Source organism: Chrysochloris asiatica, unplaced genomic scaffold (assembly GCF_000296735.1).
Source record: "Chrysochloris asiatica unplaced genomic scaffold, ChrAsi1.0 scaffold00056, whole genome shotgun sequence".
In the NCBI taxonomy this organism is placed as follows: domain Eukaryota; kingdom Metazoa; phylum Chordata; class Mammalia; order Afrosoricida; family Chrysochloridae; genus Chrysochloris; species Chrysochloris asiatica.
The window spans coordinates 5,345,452-5,359,062 of record NW_006408574.1 but is presented as its reverse complement, the minus strand read 5'-3'; the positions used below and the strand labels follow the sequence as shown (position 1 = coordinate 5,359,062).

The 13,611-nt window shown below is 46.2% G+C and overlaps 1 protein-coding gene across 1 annotated transcript in view; it reads left to right on the top strand.

Annotated features, from left to right (window-relative positions):
* Positions 1-8: 8 nt before the first annotated feature.
* PGM5 (phosphoglucomutase 5) overlaps positions 9-13,611 on the top strand; it is a 210,713-nt gene continuing 197,110 nt past the window's right edge. Inside the window, exon 1 of the mRNA XM_006863728.1 lies at positions 9-281. Within this exon, the coding sequence (XP_006863790.1) occupies positions 21-281 (261 nt within the window). The 5' untranslated portion in view covers positions 9-20. The remainder of the gene's footprint in view (positions 282-13,611) is intronic.

Genomic DNA, 13,611 nt, shown 5'->3' with positions numbered 1-13,611 from the left:
AGCCCGGGTCTGGAGGCGCTATGGAGGGGAGCCCCATCCCGGTGCTGACGGTGCCCACGGCGCCCTACGAGGACCAGCGGCCGACGGGCGGCGGGGGGCTGCGGCGGCCCACCGGGCTCTTCGAGGGCCAGCGCAACTACCTGCCCAACTTCATCCAGAGCGTCCTGTCGTCCATCGACCTGCGCGACCGCCAGGGCTGCACTATGGTGGTGGGCAGCGACGGCAGGTACTTCAGCCGTACGGCCACCGAGATCGTGGTACAAATGGCCGCGGCCAACGGGGTGAGTGACCGCGCCGCCGCCACCCACTCTTCTCCTCTCTCAGGCCCCCGCCTGCCTGCTAGTCCTGTTGGGGCGGTCCTCCCCCTCCAGCAGCCCACCGCTGCCACGCTCTTGACGCACCCGGAGACCCCACCAGGAGTCCTCAGGGTCCCCCACCGTTCTTGGAGCCCCGCTGGGCATCCGGAACCCGCACCCCCCTGAATTCTTCCCTCCTCTCCAACTACCCGCACCTGCTTTATTATTACTATTATTTTTGGTATTGATAGCTTTCTCCCCATCCCTTTCTATTCCAGAGTAGCGCTGGATTTTAAATGTGCCTTCCAACAAACAGTATCACTTCCCACCCTCCCATACGGAGGACTTCTTACATAGACTTCCAACATCCTTCATTTAGGCCTACTTTGCAATCATCTTCTTTCCCCCTAAATCTTGGTTCTGCCAAGTTTAACACTAGGATTGTCTCAGTAAAACAACAACAACAACAACAACACACACACAAACACACACGTTGGTCCCTGACATAATTGGCAAGAGTGATCCCTGACGATTTTAATACCATTGGATCATTAAGTGCCATCCAGTGGTCCCTGTGTTGGCCTTCGGAGGAGTGGCTGGTGAGTTTGAACAGCTGACCTTGTGGTTAGCAGTCCAGTGCTATCTTACATTACCACACCAGGACTCTATTAGCCACTGGAAATTATTTAGTGTTTCATTTGATTTGGAGGTGGGGGGTGGTGGTAGATCATTTTGTAGCTGTTTCATAGCCCTGACTCCGGGGTGCAGAGAGAGGGTATCTGTAAATGATCTTAAATGAGATTCTCCAGCTCTCCGATGATGACTCTTGGCATTGGACAACACTTCTCCCCACGTCCCCTTTCAGATTTCACCCTTACTTCCCATCTTCCAGGGCCTCTGCAGTCTTTTATTGCAACCTGGGTTCTCAGACTCTGGGTGTTGCCCTGTCTCTCCTCTCTCCCAGGTCTATAGTAGGACCTTTGTGTGTATCCTCACAACCCGATTGCCTCCTTCCCACATTCTGCAACACTTACACGATTTCTGCAAGAGGAATCCTTGCCTTCAGGGGGTCTCTGAATTTCCAGTGGGGAAAAAACACCATGATTCCAGTCTTGTTGATGCAGTCAGAAAGACCCCAGGAATCCGTGGGGTACCCAAAGCTTAAGCCCTTGGCTGCTAACCAAAAGATTGGCGATTCCAACCCACCAGCTGCTCCACAGGAGAGCCGTGTGGCAGTGTGCTTCCGTAAAGATTGCACGCAGCCTTGGAAACCTTATGGGACAGTTCTGCTCTGTCTTGCGTTGTTGTTGTGAAGTGCCATCGAGTCAGTACCGACTCAAACTCATAGTTTCCAAGGAGTGGCTGGTGGTTTTGAACTGCTGATTCTACAGTGCCACACCAGGACTCCACTTTGCTCTGTATGGTCCCTACAGGTCAGAGTGGACACCGTGGCTCACAATAACCATAGTCAGACCCACACGCGCATCCTGCGTCTCTGGAAGTGAAATCTCTTTTGCAGATGTTTCAAGGAGTGGGGCACATCGTTAAAAGTGAAACCAAACAATTTTCTGGCACAAAGCTTCTCCCCTTCTTCCCCAGCCCCTCCTTTATAGGAATATTTTTCTATTTCTTATTGTTTTTTCTTTGTCCATTGTAATTCACAGAGCTTGATGGATGGAAAAAGATTTAAAGAACCCCCAAACCCAAAGCAACTGGTAGAAATAGGGCTGGGGTACTCCAGCAGACTAAGATGTTGGGATACAGGACTTGAATGTCTCCCTGACGCCCCATTGATGGGAGCTGACTTCTATCACGGAGTTAATGAGAGGTTATAATGGTCTTTGATTCTTGTCGAACAAGACTAAGATTCCCATGGAAGGATGGAGATGAACAAGCCTGCAGAGAGCTGGGGCCACTTCCACACCCCTTCCTGAGCCAGCTTTTCTAGGGAGCGAGAAACGTAGTCAGTAGAACATTCCGTGTGGGTCAGAATGTTTTTGAAGCCGTAGTTGTGTTGGTGACGTGGGCAAATTCTGGTTGTATTGTTTCCTCTTTACCATAAGGATGCTTCCATCTCTTCCTGAAGCGGATCTACTCTGATAAACACATCTTGTTACATTTCAGAGTGGAGTTTTATTACTTTTTTTTAGGAGATAAAAGCCGTTGCTATCAAATCACTTCTGACTTTTAGTGACCCTGTAGGGCAGAGAGGGTTTCTACAGCTGCCAACTTTACAGAAGCAAATAGCCACATCTTTCTCCCACAGAGCAGCTGGTGAGGTCTACTCGCCAACCTTTCGATTATCAGCTGAACACTTAGCTTTTGTGAGTTGTATCTGGTAGCGTAGTGGTTACGAATCGGGCTGCAAACCTTAAGGTCAGCGGTTCGAAACTACCAGCTGCTCCGCGGGAGAAAGATGAGGCTTTCTACTCCCGTAAGGATTTACACCCTCGGAAACCCTGTACAGGGTCGCTATGGGTCGGACCCGACTCGACGGCACTTAACAACAACAACAACAATCCTGTTGGTGGTGGTGTGTGATGTTGAGTCAGTTCCAACTTATAGTGACCCTGAGTAGGTTTTCTGATTTCTTCTGGATTTCTCCTTAAATCTTTAAGGGAGCAGAAAGCCTCATCTTTCTTCCTCAGAGCAGCTGGTAGAGTCGAGCTTCTGACCTTATGGTTAATAGCCCAATGTATAGCCCACTACCCCACCAGCTTCCCCCTTGCATCATATAATTCCTGGTTGTTCATGTTTCTAGGATAACAGAGTTAAGGTAACTGCCTGTATTTTCCATCATTTCCCCCTTGGGACCAGTGAGTATTCTGTGGGGTGAAGTTTGGCATCATGTGTATATTCTGTTCCTTATGATTGGTAGTTCAAGCTCACCAGCTGCTCCTTGGAAACCCTATAAAGAGTTGCTATGGGTCGGAATCGACTCGACGGCACTTAACAACAACAACAACAACATCAGTCTTTATCCCCATTCAGCAATCTTTGCCCTGAGCGAATGATTTCATATGGTTCTGACTCATAGCAGCCCTGCATAGGGTTTCCAAACCTTTATGGGAGTGGAAAGCCTCATCTTTCTCCTGAAGAGTGGTTGGTGGATTCGAACTGTGGACCTTGTAATTCGCTATCCAGTGCTTATCTTACTGAGTCACTATGCTCCTCGATGATTTCATTTTGTTGTTAAGTGCTGCTGAGTTGGTTCCAACTCACTGTGACCCTCTACAGGGTTTCTGGTTCCAAATGATGATTTCCTAATACTCAATTCATCAACAGGTTTTAGCTGACTTTTTTATATGTATATATATGTAAAGAGAGCTTTCCTACGTCGTGGGCTATTTGGTTACCATGAAATATTTTTCCTTTGCTTAATTCCCTTTTTTAATGGCCTGTTTTCAGTATAAGGCTTTGTGAGAAGTTCTGTTTGCTGTATTCATTTCCCTGGTTTTGAATAACACAGTGGATCTTGGCCTATTACGGTGAAACCTGGGAGAGCTGGAATTTGATGGGACTGCCTGGTTTTCCCTGGTTGATCTTGCAAGTCTTTTGCCTTCAATAGGGTGCTTACTGACCATGTTTCTATCGTCCGTTTTAGTGGAAAATATTTGCGTTTTCCTTCTTTGACAGGTTTCTGCCTAATACAATATCTAGTGTTCACATGTTTGATGGGATTTTTGAGTTGCATGAGTAAGTACATTGTTGCTAAGAGTCATCGAGTCTGGTCTGGCTCATAGTGACCCTTTTTAAGGTTTCCAAGGAACAGCTGGTGGGTTTGAACCACCAACCTTTGGGTTAGCAGTCCAGTGCTTATCCTACAGCACCACACCACAGTTCTAGTGAGTATGTTAGAAGATGCTTTTTACCTGTTTTTAAAGTTAATGTGACTTATGTGAATTTATCTAAAAAAACCCAAAAAATCCCTAGAGATGATTTTAATTTCCTTTTAGAGATACAGAGAAGTACTCTGTAAAATGAAAAGAAGAAAACACATTCTAAATACAAAGTTTAAGGAGCTCTGGTGACACTGCGGGTTAGGGATTGGGTTGCTAAGTCCAGGGTCAGTGGTTCAAACCCACCAGTGGCTCTGCAGGAGAAAAATGAGGTGTCTGCTTCTGTGAAAATGCACCGTCTTGGAAGCCCTATGTAGAATTGCTGTAAGTCCCATTCAACTTGATGGCAGCGAGCAAAAGTACAAAGCTTCGTTTTCAAGCCATCGGGGTCTCTCCCATTTCCACTGTCACATCTTTCTCAGGGGGTCAGGCTCTTTGAGCGCCCCTCAATTCTAACTCCTTAAGGATTTTAAGAGCGAAATGTTACCAAACATCACAAGAATGCATTCACTCCTTTCTGGGTGGATTTCTAACTCTCTAGAAACAATGGGCCCAAACATTTCATCACTTGTGAGATGGCACAGGACCGGGCAGTGTTTCGTGCTGTTGGGCACAGGATTGCTGTGAGTTGGAACCGACTCCATGGTATCTGACAACAACATCAGTTCCTCTGCATGGGCTGAGCATCTCCTTTTATTTCTCCTCTTCGTTCGAATCTCTATTTTTAGCCCTAAACTCCCTTTATCATTATTTTTGGCTTTTTATTGTGAATCGGGTGAAGGTTTACAGAACAGATTTTCCATTCAACAATTCCTGCGCATTGTGTTACGTCTCGTTGACTGCCCGCGTCCCTCTTCCTCCCTGTGTTTTAGGTTTCCAATCCTGTCTTCCTGACCCTTCTGAACTTGGTCTTTGGTTCAGTGCTGATCTTTTGATCTCAGATGGTTGATGATTCGAAGGTGTGCATAGCTCTAGTGTCTCCCATGTAGACCCATCTATTGCTTGGCTGACAGTTGAGTGTTGGGGGTGAGTTCGGTCCCAGTCCTGAAGGGGGACCAAGGGCCACAGTCTCAAGGGTTCCTCCAATCTCCTCTGACCAGTAAACCTAGTCTTTTTTTTTTAAATGATTTTGAGTTTTATTCCATATTTTTCTCCCACTCCATCCAGGACCCTCTGATGGATCCCTTTGAAATGCCTTGAAATCCTGTTTTCTTTGGCTACACAGGCTGTGAGAGCACTCCAGGGTTCTCCTGAGAATCAAATAAAGCCCTTGGGAAGCACTTTGTAACATTTACCGAATGGAGAGATAGAGAGGACGGGTGTGCCGGCTGGCTGGCTACGTCTCAGATGGTCTGAAGTTCTTCATACTGCTATAATACTATGGGTGGCTTTGTTGTTGTTATTAAAGGCCATGGAGTTGGTTCCAACTCATAACAACCCTGTGTAGGGTTTATGAAGAGTGGCAGGTGAGCTTGAACTTCTGGCTCTGCAGTTCAGATGGACCTTGAAGTCCGGCGCATTAACCCACAGGGCCACACCAGGACTTTAGCCAAGCTAAGTTCATTTCTCACACTTTCATTATAGCTGCTCTTTGCACTATTGAGTTGATTCCGACTCTCAGAGACCCTGTAGGACAGAGGAGAACTGCTCTGGAAGTTTTCGAGACTCATCTTTACAGGAGCTGAGCACTCAGCCCTGAGCCAGTAAGGCTCCTTTTCTCACAGTTGTTGTTGTTGTGAGTCGGTTCCAACGCATAGCGACCCTGTATGGGGTTTCCAAGAACTGCCGACCTTGTGATTCGTAGTCCTGTGCTTTTCCTACAGCGCCACACAGTTAGGAGGCTGCAAGTCTGAATTCAGGGTGTCGGTTCTAGGGGAGGCTGTCGCTGTCCATTCTAAGGGACCATTCTTGTCTCCACCGCTCTAGTGTTTTCCTTAAGCTTCTTGGATATCCCCATGTGACGTCATCAGTCTCCTCTATTTCTGCTGTCTTACTTCTGTCTAATCTGCTGTTTTTATGTCTCAGAAGTGATTGGTTTAAGACACACCCTACATTGATATGACTTCATTAACACAACAAAGAAACCCTATTTCCAAATGGAGTCTATATGACAGGTAGGCCCTTTGCCTTAATACCAACCCTATAAGCAAAAATAGAACTGCCTGCCCCACAGGGTTTCCAACGCTGTGGTAGCGTAGTGGTTACGAATCGGGCTGCGAACCTTAAGGTCAGCGGTTCGAAACTACCAGCCGCTCCGCGGGAGAAAGATGAGGCTTTCTACTCCCGTAAGGATTTACACCCTCGGAAACCCTGTACAGGGTCGCTATGGGTCGGAACCGACTGGACGGCACTTAACAACAACAACAACAACAACAATCTTTACAAAAGCAGACGGCCACATCTCTCTCCCACAGAGTGACTGATGAGTTTGAACCAACTACCTCTTGGTTAGCAGTGAGTGTTTAACCACAGGGTTAGGGTTTATAAGAAATATTTTTGGGAGACAGTTCAATTTATAAAACAGGTAATACTGATTGTACTTCACATATCGAATAAAACACGTAAAGGGAGCCCCGTGACAAAGAATTTGTAGATCTGTTGTGGCAATTTTCCAAGAGGAAACCCATTTGTTGTCCGACCATGGGTTTGGCTGACCATCAGATGACCAGTATTGCTAATAGCGTAACAGAGGATAGTTGACAGACGTTAGGAGCAGTCAGTGCCTTGTGAGCTGTTTGAAGGCAGAAGCGGTTTGAGGAGAGCTGGTCAGCTTGGGAGTGTCATCCACATGGACACCTGCATAGACTTGGATCCCAATGGGTCAGGAGGAGTTTGCTGCAGCAGCCAAGAATGAGACTACAGCCACCTGGGCCTCTGCTGGTCCTAGCTGGAGAACGAATCTGCTTGTGGCCTCAAAGGCAAGGGGACGCAGAGTGAGCTGTGGGTGGGAGGAAGGAGGAGGACGAGAGGGAAATGCCATAACACCCAGCGCCTCTCTCTTGGAAGGATGCAATGACTGGAGCTGAGTCTTGCTGAGGACAGAAGAACTGAGTGTGAGTTCTGCTACCTGGTGTTCAGATGGCATGAGCGGCTGTAGTCCTGATCTTAGGAAGGGCAGGTTTGGTGGCACACTGGTGTCAGCTGCCATGAGTTGATCCCCAACTCATGATGACAACGCACAATGGAACAGAATGCCATCCCACCCCAGGCCATGGGACCGTTTGGATCCACAGGATTTTCGCAGGCTGATTTTCAGAAGTACATTGCCAGGTCTTTCTTCCTAGTCTGTCTTAGAAGCTCTGCTGAAACCAGTCCTGTATTAAACAGCCCACAAGCCTCTGCGACAGATGGGAGGGGCAGCTCATGCTGCATATTCGCTGAGTCTCAGAAGGTGAGTGAGAATTGTACGCCTGAGCCAACGCTGCTCAGTAAAGAGAACCCAAAAGAACCTTCCAGAACTGCAGCCCGCTCCCCCTTTCAAATCTCTGTCCTCAAGGTGTAGACGTGGGGAATGTGTTCAGTGAGTACCAGTGAACTTTAGGGAGCTCTTGAAGCCACCTTCCTACCCCAGTGGGCTCAGTTCCTTTATTGACTTCTAAGTTTTGATTGTGAATTGAGTGATAGTTTACATGGGAGAACATAGGTCTTACACTCATCATTTCATTGCAATGATTACAATCTCCTCTGTGTATCATCATTCAACAGTATTTGCTTCTATTCCCTCTGGGTTGTTTTTTGGGGATGTTCACAAAAACACTCAGGAATATATAATAATTTAAACAATCAAAGGACACATTCTGCAAGCCTGCCTCCTGGCTGCCAGCTCTCAGTCCCTCTCTTTCCATGAGTCTAGAGTCCTCAGCTGCTCCCTCTCTCCATGTCCTCATCTCTAGCTCAGGCTCTGGTGTTGCTGCTTCTCTGGGTCTTGCTAAGAAGCTTCTCTGCTTCTTAGGATCCCACATTCTGCTTGTGCTCTTCTCCCTTGATCGTCCTAGGGTCCTCTGTTCCTGGAATGTAAGATTAACTGCTCATCCATTTTTGTTAGAAAACTTCTACCTTTGCAGTGTGACAATCGTAATTCGTCATGATCTCAGTCCCTTCTTGATAGATACTTCCAGCCTTTATCATCTTTCATTACTCATTTTACGTGAGGTAAGACGCAGGAACCCTGTTCAGGGTGGCTATGAGTCGGAAACCACTCAAAACGACACTTTAACAACAATGAAAAGATTAAAGTGGAACCCTAAATGCTAACTGAAACATCAGCAGTTCAAACCCACCAGCCACTCCCTGGAGAAAGACTTGGCAGTCTGTTTTGGTAAAGCCTTGGAAACCCTCTGTGCAGCCGGGCAGCCCTCCAGGGTTGCTCTGAGCCAGAACCACTCCAGGGTTATGGATAAAGGGAGTGAGGAGGTTTTGATAACAGCTGGATCCACCCAGTTGCTGGAGTGGGTTATTTTAAGCTTTGTTTAAAGTGTGCAGAGCCTCAGGGGACATTTTTAACCAAGCTGCTTTAGTCAATCTTGTGAAGAAGTATGGTGATGTTTATTGAAAAAAGGCAGGCATACACCCGAAACATTATGTGTAAAACTTGTCTTAAGAAATTCCTATAAGACATCTGTTGTCTTGGAGCCCTCTGGGAACGATGTGAGTTTCCTGATTTCTGTAAGGACTTGAAGGATCGAAGCTAGCACCCAGTCACCCTTGTCCTCTGGATCCCAGTCCCTTTTCGGTTAGACAGCAGGAGCAGGGACAAGCACCATGCTAGAGTTTGAAGAGGATTATTTGAAACTAGGAGTCTCCTGTGTAGTACAAATGGTTAAAATGCTCTCATTGTGAAAAGTTGGAGATTTGGGAGAAACGTCTGGTGATCTTTATCCAGAAGTCAGCCACTGAAAACCCTATGGGACACAGTTCTACTCTGACACACATGGAGTCTCCATGAGTCAGAACTGCTCTGGGTATTGGGGAGATTTTAGTTGTTGTTGGTGTGGAATCTGTTCTAATTCATAGCAACCCTGTATAGGGTTTCCAAGGAGCAAATGGTGGGTTTGAACCACTGACTTTATGTTTAGCAACCCAGTGCTCATCCTACAGCACAACACCAGTTGTCCATAAGAGGCAGAAAAGGAAAAGAAAACAAAACAAAAGGCTTAATGATTCAGGGATTGTTAAATGAAGGTAGAAAAGTAGGTTTTCATGTCTTGGGTCAGTCTGCAGTCTTGAGAGTTAGTTTACAAACACTCAACATGTGATCACTGTGGATTCATTGTTCATATTCATTATGGGCGTGGGGTCTTTTCAGCCTGTTCATCTGTTATGAGAATGATGGTCTTTAGGAAATATACAAGGCTTTTAAAATCCACACGTGCTCTGCCTTTTAGTGTTTCTCTTATATTTTGGGGTGCCAATTTTTAGAGTAAACGGGACCTGCATTTGTTTGAAGAGAACATTTTTCAGAAGTTGGTTAATCCCCAAAGAAATGATTTTTTTTTCCCAAATATGATATATATTTAGCTTTTCATATATATACATATATGTGTAGTTTTCACAGGGTGGTGGTTATATGCTGTGGAGTCGGTTCCAACTGATAGTGACCCTGTACAAGGTTTCCGAGGCTGTAAATCTTTACGGGAGCAGAAAGCCTCATCCTTCTCCCGTGGAACAGCTGGTAGTTTTGAACTGCTGACCTTAAGGTTTGCAACCTGATTCATAACCTCTATGCTACCAGAGCTCCTTAGTTTTCATATTGTTGTTGTTAAGTGCCGTCGAGTCGGTTCCGACCCATAGCGACCCTGTATAGGGTTTCCAAGGGTGTAAATCTTTACGGGAGTAGAAAGCCTCATCCTTCTCCCACGGAACAGCTGGTAGTTTCGAACTGCTGACCTTAAGGTTTGCAACCCGATTCATAACCACTACGCTACCAGAGCTCCTTAGTTTTCATATTGTTGTTGTTAAGTGCCGTCGAGTCGGTTCCGACCCATAGCGACCCTGTATAGGGTTTCCAAGGGTGTAAATCTTTACGGGAGTAGAAAGCCTCATCCTTCTCCCGCGGAACAGCTGGTAGTTTCGAACTGCTGACCTTAAGGTTTGCAACCCGATTCGTAACCACTACGCTACCAGAGCTCCTTGTATATGTATCGTATGTATATTGTTGTTGCTAACTGCCGTCAAGTTGGTTCTTTCTCATAGGGACCTTGTATACGGTTTCCAAGGAGCTGATGGTGATTTGAACTGGTGACCTTGCAGTTCACAGTCCAGTGCTTATCCTACAGTGCCATGCCAGGACCCTGTATATGAAGTCCTGGCATGGTGCTCTTGGATCAAGCCCTGGACCACAAGTTCAGTTTGAATCACAAGGTTGGCAGTTCAAACTCACCAACCACTCCTTTAGAAACCCTGTACAGGGTCTTTATGAGTTGGAACCAACTAAACAACACTTGACAACAGTAACACACACACACACACACATATTTTTTTTTATTGTTAGGCACCTAACAACAACAAAATTCACTTGAAAATAAATTCATTGTGCCGGAGTTGGAAATTTGCCATGTTTGTACACTGTCATGGCTGTTAGGTGCTGCCGGCCCTGCGCCATCCTCACAACCTCTGTTGTGCTTGATTGAGCCCATTGGAGCTGCCACTGTGCCAATCCATCTCACTGAAGACTCTTCCTCTTACTCGCTGACCCTCCACTTTACCTAGCATGATGTCTATCTCCAGGGACTGGTCCCTCCTGATAATACGTCTAAAGTATGAGAGATGAAGTCTGGCCACGCTGGCTTCTAAGGAGTATTATGACTGACGTCACGTTGAAACTGTTTTTGGGTACGCAGCTTGGCGCAGTGTATTCGGATGAGAAGAGTACTTGTCCAATGGCCTAGAGCTCTTTAGTCTCAGAATCTGGCTTATAATTTTTTTAGTACAAGTGCCCAGATGTCCATGTATGAGAGTAGCCACAGCAGTAGTTTCCTGAAGACAATTCTGGAAATAATGCTTGTGGTCCTTGGTGTACGGAACAGCCATCAATGGTGCCGCTAAAATCCATAAACGAAGGCAGTAGGCCTCTTGGTGACATGAGGGGGTTTTGATGATGTGGGGGGAGGAACCGTAATAAAAGCAGTTGTAGAGCACCGTGCACGCATAACACACTTCAGCTTCTCTGTGTGTTGTTGTTGTGTGTTGTCAAATCGATTCCCACCTATAGTGACCCTGTATAGGGTTTCTGAGAGTGGTAGCTGTGGTTAGCAGTCTAGTGCTTACCGTACAGCACGTCAGGGCCCCCTTTTATGTAAATGACCCTGTATAAGGTTTCTGAGGCTGTAACCTTTATGGGAACAGAAAGCCTCATCTTTTTCTCACAGAGTGGCAGCTGGGTTTGAGCCGCTGACCTTGTGGTTAGCAGTCCAGTGCTTACCCTACAGCACTATCAGGGTTCCTTTTTGTATATGTAATTATTGTTGTTGGTAGGTGCTATTGAGTGGGTTTTGTCTCATAGGGACCCTGTATAGGGTTTCTGAGGAGCAGCTGGTGAGCTTGAACCACCAACCTTACCATTCAAACCCACCTTGCGGTCCATAGGGTTGGAAGAATACACCCCTAAGAGTTAATATTGGATGCATCTAGGATATGTGTGTGTGTGCATGTGTGTGTGTGTGGGAGAACTCATACGGGGATGGGGGCTTCAAACCGTTTGTGGAAAAATTCCATGATCTTTGATTTCCATGAACTTTTTGAAGCCCCCTTATATTTCCCTTTGTAAAAATTATTACTCGTGTATATGCATTACTTTCATAATTATAGCTCGACAGCAAAGAATAATGAGGACAAACATTTTTGAGTAAAGTTACTGCCATCTGCAACTTGCGTGATGACCTTGGGGTGGGGGGTGTCCCTGAGCCTCTTGTTGCTTGATGCCTCGTTTCTCAAGCTCGGGACCGTGTAACATTGGCCCCCGCATCTCCCAGCCTGTGGGGAAGAGTGGATGAGATGGTGGGTTGTTACTCATAGTTTATTTACTCACGTGATGCAATCTTTACCTGTTTACAGGATTAGAAGCAGCACACGTTTCTCACTCTCGGGAGCTTTTGTATCCGAAGGCGTCTGCCCATGTGCTCACAGCTGCTTTCTGGAGGCTTCCTTTGGGCTCTTGGCTCCCTGCCATGTTGCTGTCTAGTATTAGAGGGTGGCTGCTGGGTCCAAACACACCCACACCAACACATTGACACACACACCAACACATTCACGCACACACTAACACATTCATGCACACACACTAACATATACTCACGCACACACACCAACACATACGCACACACAAACACATTCACACACACACATTAACGCACACACAAACACATTCACACACACACAAACACATTCACGCACACACCAACACATTCACACACACACCAACACATTCATGCACACACACTAACACATTCACGCACACACTAATATACTCACACACACACACTAACACTCACGCAACACATTAACACATACTCACACACTAACACATACACAAACACACATTCATGCACACACTAACACATACTCACACCCACACTGAAACATACTCACGCCCACACAAACACATTCACGCACACACAGACACATTCATGCACACATTAACACATTCATGCACACACTAACACACACTCATGAACACACAGACACATACTCAAGCACACTCATATACATGCCACACACACTCATGTACCCATAAGCACACACAAGCATGCATGAATGTTTACACAAGTGCACATTTATGCATACACATAATAACACACGTACACAACCTTTACATACATGTATATGTTCATGAACACACAAGCACACATACCTGCAAAACATGCAAATACACACAAAGCACACTCATGCACACACATAGCATACATTCATGCTGAGATCACACACACACTGTGAACACACAATCACATACTTATGCTGAGATCATACACATACACTGAGCACACAATCACACCCTCATGCTGAGATCACACACACACTGTGAACACACAATCACACACTAATGCTGAGATCACACACATACACTGAACACACAATCACACACTTATGCTGAGATCACACACACACTGTGAGCACACAGTCTCACACTGATGCTGAGATCACACACACACACTGTAAGCACACAACCTCACACTGATGCTGCGATCACACACACACTGTAAGCACACAGTCACACACGCATGCTGAAATCACACACACACTGCGAGCACACAATCACATACTTATGCTGAGATCATACACATACACTGAGCACACAATCACACACTTATGCTGAGATCACACACATACACTGAACACAAAATCACACACTCATGCTGAGATCACACACACACTGTAAGCACACAGTCATACTCATGCTGAGATCACACACACACTGTGAGCACACAATCACACACTGATGCTGAGATCACACACACACTGTGAACACACAATCACACACT